Source organism: Balaenoptera borealis (genome assembly GCF_965194805.1).
Source record: "Balaenoptera borealis genome assembly, chromosome: 2".
NCBI classification, from domain to species: domain Eukaryota; kingdom Metazoa; phylum Chordata; class Mammalia; order Artiodactyla; family Balaenopteridae; genus Balaenoptera; species Balaenoptera borealis.
The window spans coordinates 55017108-55043444 of NC_138867.1; the positions used below are offsets into that span (position 1 = coordinate 55017108).

The window sequence follows — 26337 nt, forward strand, 5'->3', positions numbered from 1 at the left end:
TTTACATCTATGATCTATTTTGAGTTAATTTTGTATATGGGTAAAATATGTATCGAAGTTTATGTTCTTGCATACAGGTATCTAATTGTTCCAGCACCGTTTGTTGAACAGACTGTTCTTTCTTTGCTGAATTTCTTTGTAGTTTTGTTGAAAATTGGTTGTCCATGTATGGGTGTCTATCTACAGACTTTCTATTCTGGTTCATGGCCTGTTTGACTTATATCAGTACCCCCACTGATTTGGTTATTGTAGCTTTATAATAAGTTCAGATATCAGATAGTGTTAATCTTCCAACTTTGTTCTTTTTTTTTCAAAATTGCTTGGACTATTCTAGGTTCTTTAATTTTGGAATCAGTTTGTCAATTTCCATCCAAAAAAGCCTGTTGAGACTTTTATTGGAATTGCATTAAATCTGTCAATCAATTTGAGAAGCTATGAAGAATTTTCCAGTGGTTATAACCTATCTTTAGTCTTAGGGATGAATTAGGGAGAATAATGTGTGAGTTGATACAATGTGGAGAGACCGGGATGGAATTGTCCCCCACGATATACTGATGCAGGAGGTGGCTGACCCAACCGGGGAAGGCTGAATTGAGGAATGAGTGACCACAAATGAGCAAATATCCCCTCAGAGAAGCTCAAAGAAATGGTTGGGTAGGTGATTCAGGGAGCAGGTCAGGTAATGATGTCAAGCTGAAGTCAGAGGGGACTAGCTACATTTCTTCCGGAAAGAAGACCTGCAGTGGAGAGCTCAGGCTCAGCGTAAGCGGGGATTAGAGGAGGAAGAGCATGGCCAGACAAGGTTCACGTATTCACGTCTAGTCGAGGAGAAGGCCATAATGCCTGGAAAGATTGTGATGCAGGGGACACTTGGGGGGGGGCGCAGGGGGAGGCCATCATGTGGTAAAACAATGAAGGTCAGTTCTACATTAGAACTAATTATTGGTCTAGAACAGTGGTTCTCAACCAGAGGTGATTTTGTCCCCTAAGGAGACATTTGACAGTGTCTAGAGACATTTTTGATAGTCACAACTACTTGGGGGGGGTGGGATTTCTCCTATCATTTAGTGGGTAGAGAGAGGCCAGGGATGCTGCTAGCCATCCTACAGTGTACAGGAAACCACACCCCCCCCCCAACAAAGACTTATCTACCCAATATGTTAATAGTGCCAAAGGTGGGACACACTGGTCTAGAAAGGGAGGGTCAGCAAAGAGGGTGGGATGAGAGTGGAGCTAATTGATTGCTCTGACGCCTCATGTCTGTATTGTCTTAAGGAGAAATACTCTGAGTTGTGACCATGCAAAGTTACCCTGCATGATCAGGAATTCGTCTTGGGAAATCTTCTTTGGGCATGTTTTCAGAAGCTGCCTAAATGTGTTATCAAGTAAGGCTAGTTTAACAAAAGCATGCCTTGACTGCAAATGAAGAAATGTTGAACATTTGAGTTATTTCGCTTAAGAAGGAAGTATTTGTTTAGTCCATAGATGAGTTTATCAACTGAAATACATTTGATTGCAAGTAATAGAAAACCTAACTCAAAGTGGCTGAAAAAAATAAAGGAAATTTACCAGCTCATGTAACTAAAAAGTCCAGGCTTCTTGCAAGGGTTGATCCAGAGGTTCAGTGTTGACACAAGGACCCAGTCTCTCCCTCATCCCAGGGCAGGCTTCCTTCGTAGCTCATAGATGGCTGCCAGCAGTTTTCATGGTTACTGTGACTACTAGAAAATTTAAAATTGTGTGGCTCCAAATTGTATTTCTGGTGGACAGAACTGGCTTAGACCATTCAGGAATTTCTGGGAATGGGGTGGAGTCAACCCCACCCAAACCACATGGCTGATACACCTATGGGAGAGAGACGGAATGGATATTGGGCAAGCCATCAAAAATGAACACTGCAGTGACTGGCATAAGCAAAGAAGGGACTATTTATTTAATGGCTACTATTTTACTACAGATGAATGTCTGGAAGTACTTCTGCTCTACTACCACTAATGAAAGCTAATATTTTTTTCTTAAATGTATTCTGAAAGTTGTAAAATTAATATAGGGTTCATAGTAACTAGTGAAACAGCACAGAGAGACACTAGGAGGAAGTAAATAATCCCCATCCCTTCCATGCCCTGTTCCCAGTCCCAATCCTGGGTGGCCATTGTTAGCCTGGTCTGTGTGCTTCCATTCCTTACTCCATGTGCATGTGAGTGTCTGCACGTCCATTGTTTTCTGGTGGTTGTTGCCGTTCTCATAATGGAAGTATCGCTCTTCAATTTGCTTTTCTCACCTTATCAGCCTTCCAAGTCACTATCTACAGATTTATCCCATTCTTTTTAATAATACATAATCTTCTATATTATAGATATTCCACATTTCATTTAACCATTTCCTCATTAATGGGCAGTCATGTTATTCCTAGTCCCCCCTCTTCCTCTGCCCCACAACAAACAATGCTGCAGTAAACATCTTTGTACCTATGTCCTTACATACTGGTCCTTTTTTTTTCCCTATAGGATAGATTCCCAGAAGTGGAATTGCTTGGTCAAACGGTATGTGTATTTTTAATTTTAATATATATTTCTAGATTCTTTTCCCCAAAGGAATAGCAAATCACGTTTGCACATAAGAATGCCCATTTCCTGCACTCTCACCAGCATTGGATGCCACTGTTCCTTTTAATTCTTGCCAATCTTATTATCTCTGATTATTAATTTACATTTTCTTCACTGACTGCCACTGATGTTAAATATATTTTCACATGTTTATTGTTCATTTGAATTTCCCTTTTCTTCATTTCCTATTTATTTTCACTGCCCATTTTTCTACTTGGTAGTGTTTTCCCGTCACAATTTCTGGGAGGTATTTATTGTGTTTTATCGTTACATATGTGCAAATATAACTTTATAGTTCTTGTCTCTGTGTATGATGTCTTTTACCAAAAGAAAATCCTTAGTTATTATTATGTTATGTTATTATTTATGTCTGTCTTTTTCTTTATTGCTTCTATTATCTGTTTTGCTTAGGATGGTATTGTCCATCCCATGGTCATACAAGTATTCTTGTAAATATTCTTCCCCATTTTTAAAAGCATTCAAATCTTACTCCAGTTTTAAGTTTTGTACATGATAAGAGGTAGGATTCTTTCTTCCTTTTTTCTCCCCCTAGATAACCAGTTACTTAAGTCCTAGTTACTATGAGAAACTTTATTTTTCATGGGATTGAAATGTTACCCTTGTCACATATAAAGATGCCATATACATTTGTATCTATTTCTGGCCTCTCTGTTCTGATCTCTATTTCTGTGCCAACACCATTTTGTTTTGAATGCAGTGGCTTTCTAGTGAGTTGTAATGTCTGGTAAGTTCTCCCTCACTGGTCTGCTTTTCACACTTTTCATAGGTGTTTTTAGCCATTTATTTTTTGTTTCATATTGATCTGGTTAAGTTAAATTTTAAAAGTTAAAGATGCGGAGTTTTATCTTAAATGTTTTGAAGATAATATATAATAATACATGTAAATAAAGCCAAAAAATTATTTCTCAGTTTGGGGATCTCTTTACTTGATGTTACGAATTGCAAAATATTTATTGATAACCTAAAGGTTTTTCTGTGAATTTTAGTTCTTTAAATGTGACTTTACTTTGTGATAATTGTACAATTACCCTAAGATGTGAAAACGGGGATGCAGGCATGACATATTTTAATCTGTCTAAAAATTAGATTGTAATAAAGCTAAAGTGAGCTTATAAATAATTTGTATTTCTGCTTATGTAACGAACTATAAAGTATACCCATACCTGGATTGGTTGAGGAGTGTGTAAATATGATAATGTGAACAAAGAACTGTAACTGAAGTGCATAATAAACTATGTGTTTTGCAATCTTTTATGATTTGGTTTTTCTAAAATTTAAACAATGTTGACTTAAGAAATTGTCACATTTGAAATTTGGGGTAAAGTTGTCTAATACTTTATGTTTTTGACAGTTCTTAACATTAAGTTTATATTAATGTGATATTAACTTAATTGTTTTCCCTGACATTCTTAATAGCTTTTTTGGAAACTTTAGTTATAGTATTAAGGTAATAAATACCTTTACATTTCTCTAAAGGCATTTGAAATATTGGAGCTAAACTCTAAAACTGTTTGTGATTAAAAATAATGGTAATATTGTCTCAATACAATGAACACATATGCATTTACACATGAGGTCTGTATTTTGCTTATGTAAGTAAAGGGACATCCCCATGTAGGTTCTGCCCATGTTTACTTGGTTAATTAGAAAAAAAGCCATTAATTTGTTCTATAGCCAAAAAGGAAATGGTGAAATAATATATTGTGATTATTATTGAGTGATATACTTGAAAAATATAATTATGTTTTTAAAAATGAGTCAATCATGTTTTATCAAAGGTTGACACATGATATAAACTGTACTACATAAAAGGCGTATCACATTTCTCATGTTTCCTAATAAGCTGTATTTTGACCAACTCAAATTGTGTTTCCTGCACTTAAGTTTTAATCATCATCAAAATAGACAAAGATGATAAGTGTCTTTTTATATTTATGTTTATCAAATATTGTATGATATCACTTACATGTGGAATCTAAACAATAACACAAATGAACTTACTTACAAAACAGAAATAGACTCACAGACATAGAAAAAAAAATTATGGTTCCCAAAGGGGAAAGGGGAAAGGGGGGAGGGATAAAGTAGGAGTGTGGGATTAACAGATATATACTACAATATATAAATTAACATAGATTTACTGTACAGCACAGGGAACATAACTGGCTGCTATAGTTGGGATAAGTTTTATTGGTTTCAAAACAGTTTTTTTTGGTTTCAAAACAGTTTTTTTTGGGTTTTGGTTGGTTTTGTTTTGTTTTTGCTAAAGAAAAGGGATGCTTTCAATAGTGTGTGGAGCTTTAAAGAGATGAACAGAACTGAAGGAACTTCTGCTGGCCAATAGTGGAAATTTAAGTGACAGAGGAAATGCTAATTATGAGCCTTTGAACAAGCTTATCATTACCATTAAGCTTATTGAATATATCTTGCAATAACCTATAATGGAAAAGAATCTGAAAAAGAATTTATATATATGTATACATATAAATGCATATATATATATATATATAAACTGAATCACTTTGCTGTACACCTGAAACTAACACAATATTATAAATCAACTATACTTTAATTTAAAAAAAAGGTATATTTTAAATATAATTCTGCATGTGTGTAAATTCTGTATTGTTAATTATAAAGTTGTTTTTAAGTATATGTAGGCTATCACAGGAACTTAAAATCACAGTAAGTAAACAATGAATAAGGATGTCATAATATTCATAATAAAGGGATGTTTCTTTTATAATATGCCAAATATTTAAGCCTTTAATTTGCTCCAGGGCTGCCCAAGCTTAGACTCTGGAAGATAAAATTGTTTAAATTAGAATGGAGAACTTCTCCTTTTTCGTAAAACAAACATAACCATTTGTGACCAGGGGTTGGAGTGGCTGTAGTAGAGTCCACAGGCAATAAACAGAGTTTTTTGTTTTTGAAGCTAGAAGAACTCTAGTTGCCGCAAGTGTGCCATCATAGCCAAAAAGCCACTGTGATTTCAAGGGCTTGAAGTGATAAACTGGGAAGATATAAGCGCTAGAATAATTAAAATGTGTTCACGGGACTTAAGGAATGAGGAAGGAAATGCCCCACAACTGAAGCATTGGGTAAAAATAATCATATGTGTGGATTTAAGTGAATCAACTAAAGTTATGTTCAGCCTCTCCACCTTACATGAAGATACTAAGCAAGTGATGGTATTACTGTGTTGGCCAAAGAACAATAATGTACCTCCAAAAATATTTCAGGTATTATGTTCAAAGCAATATTCCTTAGGGCCAGAACCCACCTTAATTCATAGGTGTTCTTAATCTAGATCAAACTGAAGTAAAATAACCTTATGTGACATTGTACTTTTAAAAGATGAAAAAAGTCTTACAACTAAAAATTAAAACTGAATCAAGGTAAATATTTTGCACACATTAATTATCAATTTAAGATTTGTAAATGTTACAAATGGCCACAGTAAAATGTAACTTCCCTTAATACTGTTCTAATTTAATACGATTCTCTTGTTCTTGTTAAAATGTTACCCTCGTTAAACACTACCTTTGTGTGATTGATACTATCTTAAATTGTCTCAAAATACAATATCACCAGTTTCCTATCTTTATTTTGCCTTAATTCACTGTTAGAATATGTTAAACCTCCGACATGTAAGAGGTAGAACAAAATATTGCTGCAGCAGATCAAATGCAAGGATGAGACTTCTTCCATATTGCTTCGCTTTGAACAGGTCTGTTGGAAGTCAGGTGTATTATCACCAGAGAAGATAAGGTTCCTTTGGAATGAAGACCCACCCTGCCCCTGGGCTCATTGCAGAAATGATAAATCAACTGTAATTGTGACCTAAGCACTTGTCCTTTCTGCTGTCAGGTCTTCTGGCCATTAAGAAATGTGTTGAGACTTCTCCATTTATTTGCATGAAGCCACTGGGTCAGTAGTCAATGACCCTCATTCCTCAAAAGAGAAATAACTGCCTCTTTTGAGAAACCTATTGTGAGCTGGTGACATGAACCTCCAGCTGCATTTAACTTCCAGGTTAGTTATGTCAGAGGATGCCTTTTTTAAATGGTACATTAAATTTGGGTGCTAGTTATTAATCCCCATAGTGTTTTTATACATCTAAATGTTGATGTGTCAGTCTCCTAGAGTTTTGTAGTTTCTGCTGGCATTTAAATTCTGATGAATGAAATAACTCTTGGTAAAAAAAAAAAGAAAAAAAGAAAGAAAGAAATACCATTGGTCCCTTCTCCTAGTATTGGATTTGTTAAAAGCCAGCTCACTGTCTCTTAAAAAGGGATAGGACTATTGAAATGTATGAATAGAAAACTTCAAAAGTGAACCTGTCAAAGCAATAGAAAGTAAAGGTATTTTAAATATAATTGCAGTTGTATTCAGTAGTGAGAAAAAAAGTCAAAGCATTTCTCCTTAATGCCAAACTGAGGTGTGGAACATTTTGTGAGAATGAGTAGAATATTCATAGGAAGGAGGGCACCTCAGCGTTCTCCAATTTAGGACGGCTCATGTCTCCCAACCTCCCATTTATCTGACCAGGTTTCCACGAGCTCTGTTGAGACCCCTTCATTTTCATCTTCTTAGACACCCCGCCATGGAGCATAAGATCACATTTGTAGGGACACTGTGACTGAACAAACACTTTATTTTACATGGTGCTTTCAGAAGAATTCTTTTATGTCCTAGATGGCTAGGTTCTTTGGATGTCTGAACAATGAAGAATCGGAGCGAGAAATTTCTACACCAGAACCCTGGGAGCTTAACACACTTTGAAGTGGATTTCTCCCCTTTCTGGGGCCGCAGTAAAAAGTGAGGGTTTTTCATAGTCCTTGCATTGATGTCTGCAAAGCCAGATGGCTTTGTAAAATGAGCCCCAAAGCAGTATAACTGATTAAAAGAAATACCAGGTAGTTGAAGGCTTTCCTACCCATTGTGAGCCTGGCAGAAAGAATTGTCCTCTTGCGGTCCATTAATATTGGGGAATCGCACTCTCCGTCTTTAGGGGTCAGCCAGTGACAACCGAGACAGGTGTTGGCAGCAGGAGCCTTCAAAATGAAGGCTGAAAAAAATCTCTAGCCAGCCACTGGGAGGACTGCCTCGAAAAGAAATGAAGCTGGCCAGTGAGGGAAGTAGGTGCTTGAGGGTTGTAGGTACTTTCAAAGGTTGTGGCTCACATATTTCAAGTTATCCCCTCATTCTTGGCTTCTTTTGGTTGTGGTCCTAGAACTGCATCCTCCTGAGAGCCCCAAAGCTTCCATTGCCTCACACCTGGGGGCGACTCCCACTCATCCGTCTTCTCTGTAGAGTGTAAATGACTCTATTGAGGATGCCCAAGCTCTTGCTTTTTTTGTTGCCCATATAGAAATCATTCTGCCCGTGTTTGTAACCCAGAGCACTGACCTTAACCTAAGAACACAGTCATATATTTCAAGTTGCTTGCAGCAGGGGGAGGGGGGTGCTGATGAAACTTGGCCTTGCAGGCAGAGGGATTCATAGACGTAACAAATTGTTCTCTGGCTTCATAACCTACCATTTGATTATTGGGAAATGGGGTTCAGAGCAGAAGGAAGGAAAAGCTCATCTTAAGATGAGCCATAAAAACCTGTCGTAAAAGAGGTAGCTGGCCCTGAGTTCAGTTGTGCTTCTATCATCAGGAAATACTTTAATCCTGCAGTGTAAGTCATATGAAAGAGATTTAAAAACCAAACCACCTCGCTCTCCATTTTCTCCCTGTTACCATGTCCTTTCATTTACTCGTCAGACTTGGTGCTGATCTGCTCACAGAGTAGCAGCAGTGGAGAACCAGGGACCTGTGTTCCGCTGAAATAGCTAATTTCAGAAGAGTTTGTACATTCTGACCTCTCTGAACTTATATGGATCCTTTCAAAGAGGGAAATAATTCAGTCTAGGAGGCATTTCCGAGACTTGTTGTTGGAGAATGAACTGATATGTGGTCTATTATTGTGGTCTATTTTTTGAGTAATAATGTAGAATTTATAGTATCTTATTAAGTTAGGGCTAATTGGCCTTTGTAGAAAATAATAATTTAAGCAATACTTCTATCAATCACGCAGGGAATCATTGTGGAAGAACTAGTAAACACAGGAAAAAAGGCATTCAAAATTTCACTATATCTTATCACTTAGAGAAAAGACACTTTAAAAAAGCAGAGCATTTAGCTTTCACTTGTGTCTTTTGATGCATTAAATAATTTTTCCTTCGAGTGTTTTCAGTGTTGTAGTCTTGTAGGATTTAAGAAATGGGGTAACATTTTATTTTACTGTGAAAATTCTTAGATCATAAAGCATTGATCATTTTTCCTGATTATTTCCATTGTAGAAAAGTAGAGAAGTATGAAGAAGAAAAGTTTTCATCCATAATCTCACCTTGTAGAGAGAGTCCCCATCAGCATTTTAGTGTATTTTAGGCTTTCTTCTAAATCCTCATTCTTTGATGCATTGATTCTTGGAGTCCATTTTCTTTCCAGCTGGAAAGTACTTTCTGGAGCAGACCAACCATATGTGAGCTGAGTGCCCTGCTTGCCCACAAAATTTGCTGTGTCTTCCAACAGAAACAGCCAGGAGAGCTAAGCACTGGGCTGTTTCTAATGGTCATGTATCATTGTTTAGGTTCCTGACCCACTTCCTTACTCTCAGTAATTCGTTTTATAAAATTCCAAATATTAACGTTTTTTCTACAGCTGTTGGCGATATTTGTTTAGGTTCAGAAAAGCTCTTACTTTTTATGTGTGGGAAATCACTCTGGACAACACATTTTCATAGGTTCCACTAGTCAACAAAGAGATGCTATATTCATTTAGGGAATAGAACAGATTTTCTTTGCTTGGCTTTAACACTTGGGGTTTTATGAGATTTCCCCAGAAACCAGCACTGTGGCCATTCTTATCCAAGTTGTGATTTGTAGAGTGATTTATTGATCAGGGAGGGTTTCCCAGAGTTCCTCAGACTATGTCATTAGTGTAACTTTGCACATGCTGTCCTGCTGGGGTGGAGGTTCCCTAGGGCCAGGGAGTTTTGTTCCCTGCTATATCCTCCATGCCTAGAACCATGCCTGGCATGTAACAGTTGTTTCATAGATATTTTTATGTGTGTTTTAAAATCATGTACCTCCCTTACTGTTTAATACTCTCATGGACTAACCGATTAGTTAGTTGACTGAGCAATTATTGTATTCCTACATTAAATTGTTGCAACTTCCAATAAGAATATGCCATGCTCCAAATATGGTGGTAGATGTTGGGTCCTCCACTTAATGTATTTGAGTCTAGTGCAATTTTATTTTATTGTTTGCGTTTGTCTTTTATGAAAACAGGTAAGAATGATGGATTCATTACTGATAAATGTTTTCATGTTTTTCCAGTTCTCTGTACAAAGGAGTGCAATTACTCTTCTCCTAAATTCTAATTTGTTTGTTTTGGTTTGTTAGAGAATTTTGAGCGTAGGTGAAACAGGCTTCCGTTTACCAATTTGAATTGAGGAGTGCCAGAAATAGATAACTATTCAAAGTGTATTTCCTCTTGGTCTGGCTTGGATTCCCTACCTCACAGCTTTATTGAGGGGAGAGGGGAGGTAATGCAGTAAATAAAATAGATATTTGTTGGCAGGAATCAGATTAAGCTATTGGCAATTGTGGTCCCCATGGTTTGAGTACATTTATCTGATAATTAGTCTTTTTCTAGATGAGGGAAAGAAAGAAAAGAGACAGAGTTTAAAAAAAAGTAACCAGTGGGTCTGTGACCAAGGAGCACTCTGATTTTAGGAGGGTTGTTTTTGTAGTAAAAGTATAAAGGCTTGCATGAGAATAAGAAACAAATTCATGTTGGTGGTTACCTCTGGGAAGAGGGAGGGGAACAGATCAGGAAGGGGTGCTGGGGGTTTCAATGGTGTTTGATTTATCAAGTTGATTAGGTGATATTCAGGTGATACAGATGTTCATTCTGTTATTCCCTTCATAGATTTTATGTTAAAAACAGTAAAAGATAGAGAGTGGCTATGCATAGAAGGGAGATTTCCCCCAGGTCACTTGTATCATTGAAAGATTTAGCTTTCTTCACAGCTTTTTCAGCCCCTGCCATTCCCAGCGTCTTCCGGACAGATCCTGTGATGAAAAGGCCAGGAGAGGGAAAGAAAGGACAGGTGTTACGGAAGCAGAGAAACGTGTTTGAGAGATCTTGACAAGCAGAGTACACCGAGATGGTTGAATCCTCAGAAGTGAGTGACTGCAATGCCTCTTGCTGCTTGATCCTTTACCCTCACTCTGCTTTGGCTCAAACAGTTGTTTCTACATTAAGCCAGAGGCAGTTGCGTCTCCACGCAGTTCTGTCATGGGCACAGACTTTGAAACACAGGTGCTCTGTTTAGCAGCGCCTGACTTCACATTATCTTGCATAGTGGTGAATGATCCTTGTTGGGAGTGGGGAGGCCCTATTAGGTGGGGAATACCCACTCTTACCCCAGCCATCAGTGAGTGTTCCTGGAACCCGCAGGGCTGGAGCCCCAAGTATGTAAATGATGGTGGCTGAAAGCTAAGGGCCTTGAGAAGCCACCTGAGGCCCACACAGGAGGTGGATGCTTGAGAGAAAAGAAGCATTGTGTCTGGGCCAGCAAGATGGGTGAAGATGCTTCAGCCACGCCACGTAATGAGTCTGCTAGGGCTGCCCTAACAAAGTGCCACAAACTGGGTGGCTTAAACAACAGAAACTTTTAGTTGCGGAAGCTGGGAGTACCAGATCAAGGCGTGGACAGGGTTGGTTTCTCATGAGAGCTGTGAGGGAGAATCCGTCCCAGGCCTTTGTCCTAGCTTCTAGTGGCTTCTGATGCTTTAGCGCTCCTTGGCTTGTACATGCATGGCTCCCATCTCTGCCTGAACCCTCACATGGCATTTTCCCCTGTGCTCATGACTTCCTGTGTCCCCATTCTATAAGGATACAGTCACATTGAATTAGAACCCTCCCTAATGACCTCATCTTAACTTGATCGTCGGCAAAGATTCTATTTCCAAATCAGGTCACATTCAGAGGGGCTGGTGGTTAGGCCTTCATCATCTTTTGGGGGACACAGTTTAATGCATAGCGCCCCTCCATTCTCATCCTCACTGCTCATATCCGGAAGGTAGATTCTACCTGTCGGCTTAAGCTTGTTGTGGTCTGTGCACTGTCTCCTCGTTTGCTCACTAATTCCTCTGAATGGGTTCCATAGCCCTGCTGCTAGAGAGAAAGGACTGCGGAAAAACACAGGGATAAGACAAGTTACTTGTGAGGGAGAGAGCAGTTGAAAGGAGCACTTGCCAGAGAACAAAGCCAGGAAGAAATAGGAGTTGCTCCTTGCTACTGTTTTCTTTTTCCTTCTATTCAGGCTCTTCTGCACACCTCATTAGAGCAAAGACTAATCTGTCGAAATCCAGTCAATTCCACTTTGATTGATGGCCAATGAATACTGTTTCTACTACATTACCTGTGAAATAGGCCTTTGTGGTGAAGCCTGGAAACCTCCCGCACTGTTTATAACGTTGTTTCGTTGAGAATGCGGTCTGGTGTCTCAACCTAACAGATGCACCTTCAGAGCACAGCCTAGAGTGTTGTTGAGATGAGCTGGGGAAGTGGAGCTGCCCATGACTAGAGGTCATGGCAGCTTTCTCCCTCCCACGTCAGGGTGCTTGGGGGGCGATGCAGAGGGGCACTCTGAGCAAGGGTGCTCTTCCCTGCTGGAAGGCTGTCGCCCCACTTGGCAGTGGTGTCCCTTTGGTAAACAAGGCTGGACCTTCATGTGCCTCAAGGATTCTCCTGGGAACTGGGCTCATGTCCAGAACTAACACCAGCTAGGGCACCAGCAGAGACGTCCAGTTGTATACCCAGTATCCATGATCCCCCTTCTGCTTTACTGATAAAAGTAATTTTTGTCAGGGTGGTAAAGCGCTCAGTTAAAAGAATATACTTACGAGCCACCTTCCCTCACACCTTCCCTCCTATGCTATTATGCTTTGGCCAGTGAGATCTAAGCAGACGTTACTTGGGAGATAGATGGCTGGTGAGGATCCTTTTTCTTTTCTTGTACTTCCTTCTTTCTGTGTGGAATGGGTTTGTGTTGGTCAGAGTTCCAACAGCCATATTGGTCCATGAGGTAGAATGTGAGGGTAGATTACCTATTAAGGATGATGAAACTGAAAGGTAGAAGTAGTTTAATCTGATGATTTGGTAGTCATCACATCAGCTGTGGATTTCCTGCTTCTGAACCTTTTTTTACGTGAGCAAGCAATACACTGTTTTTCTCAAGCCACATATTTAGGTGCAGCTGTAGCTATGCAGTATCCTAAGTGATGCAGAGACCCTCTCCACAGGAACCCCCCATCACTGCTCTTTAAAGTGTATCAGAAAGGAAAGGCTGGTCCAAAGATAATGAAGAAAACAGAATTTCCTTCTAAGACCTAAAGAAGAACTAGTCTGCTGTGCCCCTGTCATCTTCTCCCCAAAGCATCTTTTATGTGAGCTGAAGACTCTGAAACTGTGCCCCCTTTAACTGCTCCCTTATTTATTCACAACTCTCTTTCCTGATACCGTAGGTGGTGGTAGTCGTTACCAGTTTCTGCCCACTAACATGTAGTTTTAGCAGCAACACCATCTTGGTAGCAAAACACTGTTTTGAGTACTTCATTGCTTTTTACCATTGTTTCAGAAAGTTGACTAGAAAACAGAGCAAGGAACAGGCTGATATCGGTGATAAGATGTGTAGCGCTCATGAACTTAATGCAGCTGACACCAGAGGGAAATTATTTGTCTTTCCAAAAAGGACTAATACTTAGCTTCCATCAGACATTCATTGTTCTTAGGCCAGTGGTGTATGTATTTGACTGTGAGTGAAAAGAACAGAATTAAAGGATGTGGATTTGACACATAGCAATGTGTCACAGATTGACATAGATTTGACATATAGCAATGAAGAATAATTAGGAAATTTGGATTTAGAAAGTCCTGATTATATATTTGACTCTTTAACATGTTTTCAGGGGTGTGTGAAGCAGGAAAGTAGAAAAGTGCCTTTATATGGGGATTCACTATCTGTTTAGCGTCTGAGTCTGTGATGTAATGTAGGGAATTGGGAGGAGAGGAGGATGAGTAAGGCTGCTTTAGGACTGCACTTGTGGACCTGAAGGAAGGAGAAGCTAAGGTTTATAAAACTGCTGAGGCAGGACTGAGGTTATGTACTTGGTGTTGAGCTGGGGACCCACTCCACACAGCTGTGTAGGATAAAGAAAAGTTATCCCAAAGCTCTCTCTATCCATCTTGAACTACTTTTGTTTCTCTGCATTTCCAGATTCACAGCTAGCCCCTAGAGGTGAACATTTTCATGGAGGTCCAGATTTAAGGGAAATATAGCTTCTTAGCATTTATTTTATCTATGACAAGCGGACGTCATTTTTTAAGTGTCTCATTTAACGTCACAATGGTGTGAGATCCTAAAAGGTATCTACTGCTTGAGGAACTTAGAAGGCAATTAATGCCATCCATTTATACTTACTTAAAAGTGTATAAAATGTATTTTCTCATGGAGTATGCTTTTCCTTATTTTATTTTTAAGGGGTTTCAAATATTTACCAAGGCTTTTTAAAGGTTCACTCCTATCCTCAGTTCCCATTACTGTATTTTTGCCCCCAAACTGTCGATTTCATCAGTTTTCTTGGTGTTTATCAGGATCCTGATTCTTGAGGTGGGAGAGGAATTTCTGCATTGTTTTTGGATAAGTAATATTTCTTTAGCTAGCTAGCGAGGATGGGGGAATGGTGAAGTTCGTGAAAGGAGCCCCGCTAACTCTGACTCAAACAGTTTTCTTACCACATTCCTGATGAAGTGATAGTTGTCACTTGTAGATAAAACAGGATTGGGCATGACATTACACTGGATTTCATTTATTAACTTCTAGCTGTTAATCTGAAGCAATCTAGAAAGTTTGAAAATTATTTGTGTTTTATTTATCCATATTTTCCCTGGCCTCCATCACCAGAAATATTCAGATTATATTGAAGGCAGTGTTGCTGTCAGGAAGGCATGTGTATATTAAGATACTGTAAAAAAGGGACAGCATCCAGTTTCTCAAATGCGGGACTCTAGTGACTTCGCACTGAAATTCCAGCCAGTATGGGAGTACTGACACATGGTGCTCCTGTTAGATGGTATCACAGGTGTTTAAAAGACATCTTGGAAGGAGCCCTGAGTCCATTGTTATCTTCAGAAAATTATGGAGACACTATAAAATGAGGTTAGTATCCAGCATTCTTTTTTTTTTTTTTTTTTTTTCAGGGGTGGTGATGGTACGGAGACTATCTTCAAATAATAACCTAGCTGGTGAGAAATAGAACACCCTGACTGCCTTCCATTAACTATCCCTTCTGAATTGCTGTACATAAAATCTTAATCAATGAGGGCTTTTTATAGATGGGTCTGTTTGTCACACTTCAATTACCTGAGAGGTTTCTGGAGATGAGTAAGTAAGAAGTCTTCATCAGGAAAAGCTCTGTCACATTTACTGGGAAAGATGACAAAACCTCTTCAGTTTTATAAGAGATTGGCCTTTTCGCTGGGAATTCTTGGGACTGGAAAGAGGCGTTCAAGCCTAGAAATGAATGTCTTGTTTTAACCTCTAGTTTGCTCACTCAAATAGTAATTTCATAAGATGCATTCTCCATAGAAGACTTTATTCTCGTAGCTGGATAGTGTGATTTCAGAACTGGAGGTGACCGAGAACTCTGGGCCACACTGCAGGTTGTGCATTTCAAGAAATAATGTAGTTTGTTTTCTCATGAAAATAAGAAATTTGGAGAAAAAAAAATTTGGAGAAAAAAAGAGATGAAATAAACTTGTGTTGAAATTGTGCTTGCACTTTGAATTAAATTCCCTGCATGGCTGGTTCTTATTTATGACCAGAAATGATGAAACCTTGATCTGAAAGCTGCAGTACAAACTGAATAGGCAATGAAGGTTTTCTCCGTTTTGGGGTTGATAATTAGCTATGCATGGGTCATGGGTTGACAATTAGTTCTGTTCCTCAGAGCATGTCTGCAATCTTTGATATCTACTTAAGCTATGTAAGTAATTTGCACAGTTTTTATTATGATTTTTCTGTTAATCTTTGATAGAGTGAAATTTGATATTTTCTCTATGACAAACCATGAAATTTAGTAATTAAATCCTTTTATTTATTCAAAGTCTGCACTTGGTTAAAATAAATTTCAACAAAACATTGTGTTGGGGTTTTCAAAGTATTACTTAGTGGTTCTTTTGCAACCAGTAAACATATCTCTTCATAATTATTTCTAATCTGATAGTTTCATCCTTTAATTCTCATATAAAAATGAATCAAATACATTGGGAAGCCAGAGATTTCTTTGGCCTTTCAGAGCTTAATATGACCAATCCTTTGCATATCTCAAGTTTATTATCATTTATTACTACATTTAACCATCTGTAGATTCTGTCTATATCTCTTTAGTTGGAGTAAACCAAGTACTTATATTTCTGGTAACTCCTTATGCCTATATTGTACTTACATGCCCCTCTTATGTAGTTAAATTTCTGATGAATAAAAATATTTCAGTGATGATGAGATTTTTGTATTTTGACTCCTTGAAAGTGAGATCATGAGATTTGGAATTGTATATACTTGTATTTGAGCAAAATTTCCCCAGCCAAAACTATTAATAATAGTTGTTCCTAATTCTTTTACTGATCTAGCAAGTTATTTTCAATTTTTTTGGTCCCCACTTATTTCTTTCCTGGTTGCATGTCATCGTCTCATTTCCACATACTAATTAAATAGAATAATTTGCCTTTTGTAAATTATTCTTATTCTCTGATTATTTAGGTGTTCTCATCCTAGGAGCTGTGAACAGCTTTCTGGAATCTATGAATTCCCTGGAGTTATATGTAAACGTGTGTGCGTGTGTGTGTTTTCTAATAGCTTTCATCTGATTCTCAAGAGCCTCATTAAGAAGGCTTATTTTGGGAATTCCCTGGTGATCCAGTGGTTAGGACTCTGAGCTTCTACTGCAGGGGGCACAGGTCCGATCCCTGGTCGAGGAACTAAGATCCCTCATGCTGCGCAGCATGACCAAAAAAAAGATGGCTTAGTTTGTTTTTCTCAAAGGGACCTTTTCTCTCTACCTAAAATTTGAGCTCCCTGTGGTAAGGCACTTGGCCTCACGCTTGTTCTATAAGGAGTACAGATAGCACAGTGGCAGCTTATGGAGAATGCTGACTGATTCAGTGCTTCCCAAACCAATGTAGTTTGTGACCATGCATTTAGAAGTGTTCCTCTAAATTGAATGATGTGTAAACTTCTTTTAAAAGAGAAAAATTTTCACACCCACAATGTTGACTTACATATATTTATTTTAATGATAATTATGTATGAAAGGAAAAGTCAGGTACAAACTTGCATTTAACAGTTTTATCACTACAACTAAAACAAATTAAAACAAATATTACAACACTGCAGAGTAACACTTAAAATGACAATATCAAGATTACATACTGCTCTGGTACCTGCTTCCTTCATTTGCTTGTGTTTTGAGTTAGCATGTTAAGCGTATGCAGTGTGAAGCTCAGGTCTATGACTTTTCTGATAAAAAAGCCTTTAGTGATGGTTCCATGTTGCTCCGTGATACCATTTAGCCCTCACTTTACTTGTGTACTTGGGCCTCTGATCTTTTCTCGTTAGCTCAGGGCAGTTGAAATAGTACTACTTGGCCAACTTGATCATTAACACAGATGGAAATATGGCACTGAAACCATCGAGCAGTCTGAAATTAAAGGATAGTCATTACATAGCATCAATGAAATGTCAATAAAAAATGTTTAATGTATTAAATATTCATATTTCCCTAAGAATCATTTTTCGATTCCGCTTTGAGGAACACTGGCATAGAATATATGAAGGGCCAGAGTTGGTGCAAAGTACTTTTAGTGCGTTAATGGATATAACTTGATTTATAACTAGTCTAATTTAATATTTATACTTAAAATGAGTGAGCCTGGGTTTAATTAATCCTTGTCTTCATAATGACTTTACCGAAATAATTATTTGGACCTAAGCTTTGTGGGGTTTTGTTGCTCCTGCTGTTGCTGTTGTTGTTTTGTATTTGGCTTTGGTCATCTCTTATTCAAAATCCAGCCTTGCTTTGATCTGTCTCACCTACTGCAGGTAAACTAACCCGGCAGCCCAGGAGGGGTCCCAAGGGCAGGGTAGGGAAAAATGTCTGCAGACCAGGAGTTAATGAGTTAACATGTGGTGGACTTCTGTAGTGAGTGGAAACATGGCACGCTTGACTTGGTGATTCCCGGTTTTCTCTAAAGATTTTCCCCCAAACCTCTGTATTTGAAAACAGTAACTATAATATTTAGTTAAGATCAAATGCCTTTTTTCAGAAAGTAAGTGTATCTTCCAGTGTAGTTCTGCCCCTCCACAGCTATGTGACTTTGCCTCTGTTAAAATGGGAATGATGGAAATAGGACTGTTACGAGGATTTAATGAGATGGTGCATCAAAAATGCTCTGCATGGAGTGTGGCATATGCCAGGCACCAGTGAATGTTTGCTGACATCTAATAGAATACTAGTATGAGAAGAAAAGTGTTCAAACTATCTAATTTGTTATTCAATTTACATACAGAGTACACAGGTAAAGGTCTGAGAAGAGGCTTCCCCATTTTTCAACTTAGTCCTTAGATTTTGATACTCTGCAGTGTTTTTGGTGTACTCTTTTTTTTTTTTAATAAATTTATTTATTTATTTATTGTTGGCTGTGTGTGGGCTTTCTCTAGTTGTGGCAAGCGGGGGCTGCTCTTCGTTGCGGTGTGCGGGCTTCTCATTGCGGTGGCTTCTCTTGTTGCGGAGCACGGGCTCTAGACGCGTGGGCTTCAGTAGTTGTGGCTCACGGGCTCTAGAGCGCAGGCTCAGTAGTTGTGGCACGTGGGCTCAGTAGTTGTGGCTCGTGGGCTCTAGGGCGCAGGCTCAGTAGTTGTGGCGCACGGGCTTAGTTGCTCCGAGGCATGTGGGATCTTCCCAGGCCAGGGCTCAAACCTGTGTCCCCTGCATTGGCAGGCAGATTCTTAACCACTTCGCCACCAGGGAAGTCCTGAAGTTGGTGTACTCTTATTACTATTTCTTTTACGAGGGGAAGTACCATCTTCCAAGGTGCCTGTGGAGTCAATTATATTGTAACCTTGTAACCTCCTTGCTGCCCTCTGAATCTGCCCTTTTACCCTTTTCCAACCTAGTTATCCCTCAACTCCTTTAAATTCTCTGAGTCATCTTTCCAGTTCTGTCCTTTCTTTCCTCTCTGTCCTGGGGGACCCCGCAGCATGCCTTGCCCGCTCAGTACTTAGTATGATGCTCAATACTAATGCAGCCGTAGCTACATTTGCTGCCCTTGTTCCAGCTTTGTGTCCCTTAGTTCCCAGGTGCTTCCCCATAGACATTTTTTTCTCAGTCCTTAATTCTGAGGCTAAATTGTATTATCTCCATTTAACTGATGTGAAAACCAAGGCCCAGAAAGTTTATTTAACTTGCCCAGGGTCTCATAGCTGGTAATTGATAAAAAGAGGATTAAAACTCTGGTCTTCATCTCTCCTTTGACTATTCCCTTTATTTCTTGTTTTTCTGTTAGTCTCATCTTAAAAGGAGAAAGTGTTCATTTGGGGGTCGTGCACTTGGGATAAATTTTATCACTGGGAATTTATTTATAACAGCCTGAATTCAAATCCTGTCTTTACCAATTAATAGGTCCATGGTCTTGGTCAAGTGGACGTGGTCATAATGGCATCCAAATCATGGGTTACTATAAAGATTAAATTAAATAATATTTAGTGATTTTTTTTATGCTGCATAAATGAAATTTATTTTTATATCATTACATTGTCATGTCCTTTAATTAAATTCATCTTAATGAGCTTACATTTTTGTGAACCTTTCTATTATTTTGTCCCTCTAGAAGTCTTTTTTTTTTCTTTATGAGAGATGTTTTATTTTTCCCTTCCAATTTCATTAAGAAATAATTCACAAACACCACTGTATAAATTTAAGGTGTACAGCATAATGATTTGCATGATATACATCAGGAAATGATTACCACGATACGTTTAGTGAACATTCGTTATTTTATAACTGGAAGTTTGTACCTTTTGGCTACTTTCCTCCAATTCCCCCTCTCCCACCCCCCACCTCTGGTAACCACATATCTAATATTTTTTCTATGACTTTGTTTGCTTGTCTCTGAAGTATAATTGACCTACAACAGTATGTTAGTTCCTGGTGTTCAACATAGTGAGTCAGTATTTCTATACATTTCAATACATTTCAAAATGATCACCACAATAAGTCTAGTCAACATCTGTCACCCTATGAAGATATGATATTATTATTAACTGTATTCCCCACACTGTACATTTCATACCTGTGATTCATTTATTTTGTAACTAGAAGTTTGTACCTTTTAATCTCCCTCACCTATTTCTCCTCACCGCCACTGCAGCAACCACCTGTTTATTCTCTGTATCTATGACTCTCTTTCTGTTGTTATGTCTGTTCATCTGGTTTTTAGATTCCACATATAAGTGAACTCATAGAGTATTTCTCTTTCTCTGACTTATTTTACTTAGCATAATACTCTCTAGGTCCATCCATGTTTTCGCCAATGGCAAGATTTCATTACTTTTTATTGCTAAATATTATTCCATTGTGTATATATACCACATCTTTATCCATTCATCTACCGTTGGAAACTTAGGTAACTTTCATATCTTGGCTATTGTAAATAATGCTGCAATGAACATATGGGTGCATATATTTTTTCAAATTAGTGTTTTCATTTTCTCTGGATAAATACCCAGGAGTGGATTTGCTGGATCACGTGGTAGTTCTGTTTTTAATTTTTTCAAGGAATCGTCATACTGTTTTCCATAGCAGCTGTGCCAATTTACGTTCCCACCAACCATGCATGAGGGTTCCCTTTTCTCCACTTCCTTGCCAACACATTATTTGTTGTCATTTTTTTTTTAAGATTTTTTTGATGTGGACCATTTTTAAAGTTTTATTGAATTTTGTTACAATGTTGCTTCTGTTTTATGTTTTGGTTTTTTTTGCTGCAAGGCATGTGGGATCTTAACTCCCTGACCAGGGATGGAACCTGCACCCCCTGCATTGGAAGGCAAAGTTGTAACCACTGGATCACCAGGGAAGTCCCATGTTGTCTTTTTGATAATAGCCATTCTGACAGGTGTGAGGTGATATCTCATTGTAGTTTGCTTTGCATTCCCCTGATGATTAGTGATAGCGAGCATATTTTTAAGTGCCTGTTAGCCATCTGTATGTCTTATTTGCAAAATGTTGATTAAAGTTTTCTGCCCAGTTTTTTTGTTTTTTATTTATTTTTTATGTATGTATGTATTTATTTATTTTATTTATGGCTGTGTTGGGTCTTCGTTTCTGTGCGAGGGCTTTCTCTAATTGCGGCAAGTGGGGGCCACTCTTCATCGCGGTGCGCGGGCCTCTCACTATCGCGGCCTCTCTTGTTGCGGAGCACAGGCTCCAGACGCGCAGGCTCAGTAATTGTGGCTCACGGGCCTAGTTGCTCTGCGGCATGTGGGATCTTCCCAGACTAGGGCTCGAACCCATGTCCCCTGCATTGGCAGGCAGATTCTCAACCACTGCGCCACCAGGGAAGCCCTTCTGCCCAGTTTTTAATCTGATTGTTTGGGACTTTTTTGATGGTGAGTTTTATGAATTCTTTATATATTTTTGGATATTAACCCCTTATTCATATATTGTTTGCAAATGTTGTCTCCCATTCAGTAGGCAGCCTTTTTGTTTTGCTGATGGTTTCCTTTGCTGTGCAAAAGCTTTTTAGTTTGAGTAGTCCCATTTGTTTATTTTTGCTTTTGTTTCCCTTGCCTGAGGAGACATGTTCAAAAATATATTGCTAAGACCCATGTCAAAAAGCATACTGCCTATGTTTTCTTTTAGCAGTTTTATGGTTTCAGGTCTTGCATTTAATTATTTAATCCATTTTGAGTTTATTTTTGTATATGGTGTGAGAAAGTAGTCCAGTTTGATTCTTTTGCATGCAGCTGTCCAGTTTTCCCAACACTGTTTATTAAAGAGGCTGTCTTTTCTCCATTGTATATTCTTGCCTCCTTTGTTGTAGATTAATTGACCGCATAAGTAGGTTCATCCTGGGCTATCTCTTCTTTATGTTCTGTTGATCTATGTGTCTTTTTTTGGTGCCAGTACCATAGTGTTTTGATTACTGTAGCTTTGCAGTATAGATTGAAATCAGGGAGCATGATACCTCTAGCTTTGTTCTTTCTTCAGATTGTTTTTGGCTATTCAGGGTCTTTCATGTTTCCATAAAGAAAATTTAAAATTATTTTTTCTAGTTCTGTGAAAAATTCCATTGGCATTTTGATAGGGATTACAGTGAATCTATAGATTGCCTTGGGTGGAATGGTCATTTTAACAATATTAATTCTTCCAATCTGTGAGCACAGTGTGTCTTTCCATTTGTTAGTGTCTTCAGTGTCTTTCATCAGTATAGAGAAATATGAAATGAAATAATATTTGTAAAAACACCTGGAAGAGTTCCTTGTGTCTATGAAACATGATGTAGGTGTGTTAAACAAATAAAATGACTTCATAATATAAGCAAATGAAAAAGTGTTTTTTCTTTTCCCAGAAATGTCTTTTTCTTAGGTAATCTTCATCTCTGAGCTCTTATGCTGCCTGTCTTTCCTTTTAAAAAGTCACAAAACTGAAGTGTTTGGGTCTTTGGTCTTATGCTCGCAATCTTTAGCAATATCTTCTTTGCTACTCAGAAATACTTTCTTCCATTTCTTACTTACTCTGTCCCTTTTGCTTTGACCTTCTCTCTCCTTCTGAGTACAGTGCTTGGCATAAAGTGAAAAACATGAAAAATGTCTTTCTTTAATGAAATCTCCTCCCTTGCTTTCTTTCCCTCTAATCATTCTACCAGTGACAAATCGCAGTAGACTTTCCCTCATTGGAAGTGGAAGGATGAGAGCTCAGGCTTTTCTAAGAGAAACACACACAGAAGAGTACTCATATTATTTTAAAATACTTACTGTAATTTGTTATTCTGTAAACACTTGAGCATCTACTGTGTGTCAGGCACTGTGTGTTTGGGTGTGAAGGCATTGGGACATGCAGTAATAGGACACACGTAGCACCTTGTAAGTTTCACCAGTGCTTACTCAAATTAGCATAGCAAAATATTTCCCACTAGAAGGGATCAGGGGGACCTCAGTGCACTTTCACATGTGCTACCTCATTTATTATACTACTAGACTGTCTTTTCACTTTTGAATCTCCAATACCTAAGTGTATTGCACAAACAGGCACAAAACGTTTCTTGTCTAAATGGATTTGTAATCTATTCTGTACATAGTAGGATAACATTTTCTTCCTATTTTGCTATCCAGTTACTCCCTTCTCCCATTACTAAATAATTCTCTCCCTGCTGATTCGTTATACCTCATCATATTTAATATATGTCCCGTAATATCTTGTTTCTTTCTGTGCTCTGTGTTTTCTTTAACCAGTACCACACTCTTTTTAGCAACTGTAGACATATATTTTCATGTTTATTCTTCTTCAGGTTTTTTATTTGATAGGCTCATCTCTTTTTTTTTTCACCTATTCATTTTGTTCTAGGTAAATGTTAGAATTGTATTTGAGGTTACCTCACCATGCCACATTTCCCTAAATGGAATATTAAAAATATACATTTCATTTAGAGGGAAGTGTCATCTTATGGTATCTTTTTTTTCATTCTAGAAATGTTTATTATACTCAGCTTAACCATACTGATAATAGCTTCTCTTTGTAAAGTGTTTTTTTTTTCCTTTTTATTACAGATCACAGTTTTCTCATTAAGATACCTTGAAGTATTTTTAACTTTTTTTATATATAAATAGAATTTTTTAAATCACATTTTGTTTTCATTACTGGTAGCAAAAGGGTTAGATTTTATATATTTATATGGGATCTATCCAGGCTACTTAACTCTTTTATTAACTCTGATAGGTTTTCAATTGATTCTGTTTGGCTTTCTTGACATAAAATTATATCATGTACAAATAACAATTTTTATTCTTCAGTATCTTTATCTCTTTTTTAACTGTCATATCACATTGAACCCTATTCTCAAGTAAGCATTACATAACAATCATGGTAGATGGTTTGCTCCTGGAATGCTTCTAGTGCCTTGTGAAGTGAAAGACTGTTAGTGTAAAATACACTCTCTAGTGTAAGAAATACTACAGTTAAAAGGGACATAAAAGTGAACATTTTTCTTACATTACATAGTAATTTTGTCACATAGTGTTCTGTTCATATTTAATGAAGAATTGCTTGCCATCCAGAAAGAGAGATATCTTCAAGAAATGAGTATATTGCCTGAATTTAGTGGACTGATCCCTTTTAATCAGAACTCTTTCTTGATTGGTTCTACAGTGAGGATGCTAATTTCTATGCTCTAGTCATGAGTTTAGAGAGGAATTGGGTCAAAACCCACCAAACCATCAGTTGAATGCCCTAGAGGGCCTGCAGTGTAGGAACAGAGGCCAGTCAGAAGTAGGCTAAATCATTCAAAAAGTGCAATAACCTTGAATCAGCTCAGGCTATGATTAGATTAAATGTGATTCATTCTCTGTCTAGAAGAGGAAGAGTAACCCTTTTTGGTAGAAGATGACATTATTTAGAGCATGTGTTCTCAAGGTGGGTAATATCTCTCCCAAGAGGGTAAACCTTGGTTCCTAAGTGGTGAAAAAATATTGACTATTACAGTGGTTTGTGTTTTTTAAAGGTCACAACACATAAAGAGATATACAGTATATCTGTGTTATTAAAATGCTGTGGGTGGGGTGGGGGAAACACTGACTTAGATTCTTCAATTTTTTTTTACACAACACCTGATAATCAAAAGTTGTAAGTATCCTAAGAGACAAGCCCATATGACCAAAATACACGAGAAAAGAAAGAGAACATAGTTTATAGTTGGAATTTTGCCCCAAAGATTGAATAGAATATAGGGACTTAAAAATAACATGACTAATATGTTAAAAAGAAAAAATTGGAAAGTTTCACCAAGGAATTGAAATTTGTGGAAAAAAAGGCAAATAGAAAATTTTATGACTGAAAAATACAGTGTCTGAAATTAAGAACTTTTTGAATAGGTTTTACAGCAGATTAGACACAGCAGAAGACAGTATTCGTAAATTAGAAGACAGGTTAATAGAAAATATCCAAACTGAACCAGAGAGAAGAAATAATATATGCATGTATTTCCACTAGCTAATGATTTGAAAAGAACCATATTTTTCCATATCCCTACAAGGAATAGGTATTTTAATACTGTTTATATTTTGCCACTTTATGTGTAAAGTGATATTTCATTGTTACTTTAATTTGTATTTCACTAACAAAACATTTTATGTTTTATTTTCCTGTTTAGATGTTCTTTTCTGAGAAATATTTATTCATATATTTGCCATTATGTCTCTGGGAGTGTATACTTATCAATTTGTACATTTTCTTGTATATGAGATATAACCTTTTGTTGTCTCCATTACAAACATATTTTCTAGATCTATATGTAAAATAGTTGATTAATATGCTATTTTAATTTGCAGCAAAAAAATCTGGATTTGTATACTGACAATTATACTGGAAGTGTATATAAAATGATACAAATTAGCTTTCAGTGAAGTAAGTCAGACAGAGAAAGACAAATATCATATGATATCACATATATGTGGAATCTAAAAATATACAAATGAACTTATTTACAAAACAGAAATAGACTCACAGACATAGGAAACACTCTTATGGTTACCAAAGGGGACAGTGGAGGGTGGGGGAGGGATAAATTAGGAGTTTGGGATTAATTTATACACACTACTATATATAAAATAGGTAAACAACAAGGACCTACTGTATAGCACAGCATACTCAATATCTTTTATTTTTTTTAGGCAAGAAGTAGATTTATTAATATAGGACACTTGCGAGGGATACGAGCAGCAGGCGAGGGGCCCTACCCGCAGAACTAAGTGGGAAAGCAGGTTTTTTTAGGGAGACACACACTCCACAGACAGAGGGCAGGCTGTCTCGGAAGGCGAGAGGCCCTGAAATATAGAGTGGTTAGTTTGTATGGGCTGGGTAATTCCATAGGCTAACAAGTGGCAGGATTATTCCAACTATTTTGGAGAAGGGGTGGGGATTTCCAGGAGTATCTTATAATAACCTATAATGGAAAAGAATCTGAAAAAGAATATATATATATGTATATGTATATTTCTGAATCACTTTGCTATACACTGGAAACTAACACAACATTGTAAATCAACTGTACTTTAATAAAAAAAAAAATTAGCTTTCACAATTGATTCTAAATTACATTGGTAAGAATAGAGTAATTGTTTTCTATATTCCAGACTGTCACGTATACAAGTTTGTGTGTGCACGTATTTCATAATTACCCTTGTAATTTAGCTTGTATGACAAAAGCTGTTGGAGATAACTTTATGTTCTCAGTTAACTTTCTTAATGATTTTCTTTTGGGTCTTGGATTAATTATGTCATTTTACTTTATGTTTAGAAATTAATATAACTATTG

General features: G+C 37.5%; 1 protein-coding gene and 1 long non-coding RNA gene across 13 annotated transcripts in view; one reads left to right on the forward strand and one right to left on the reverse strand.

Moving 5' to 3' along the window:
* Positions 1-26337, reverse strand: part of LOC309619442 — a 670492-nt gene that overhangs the window by 517121 nt on the left and 127034 nt on the right. The gene's annotated exons all lie outside the window — the stretch shown is intronic.
* MAST4 (microtubule associated serine/threonine kinase family member 4) overlaps positions 1-26337 on the forward strand; it is a 569187-nt gene that overhangs the window by 316131 nt on the left and 226719 nt on the right. For 6 of the 12 annotated variants that reach the window (XM_082372998.1, XM_082373012.1, XM_082373010.1 and 3 more), the window contains one exon: positions 2508-2543. The exons of the other annotated variants lie outside the window; for them this stretch is intronic. In XM_082372998.1, the coding sequence (XP_082229124.1) occupies positions 2508-2543 (36 nt within the window). The remainder of the gene's footprint in view (positions 1-2507; positions 2544-26337) is intronic. 12 annotated transcript variants of the gene reach the window in all.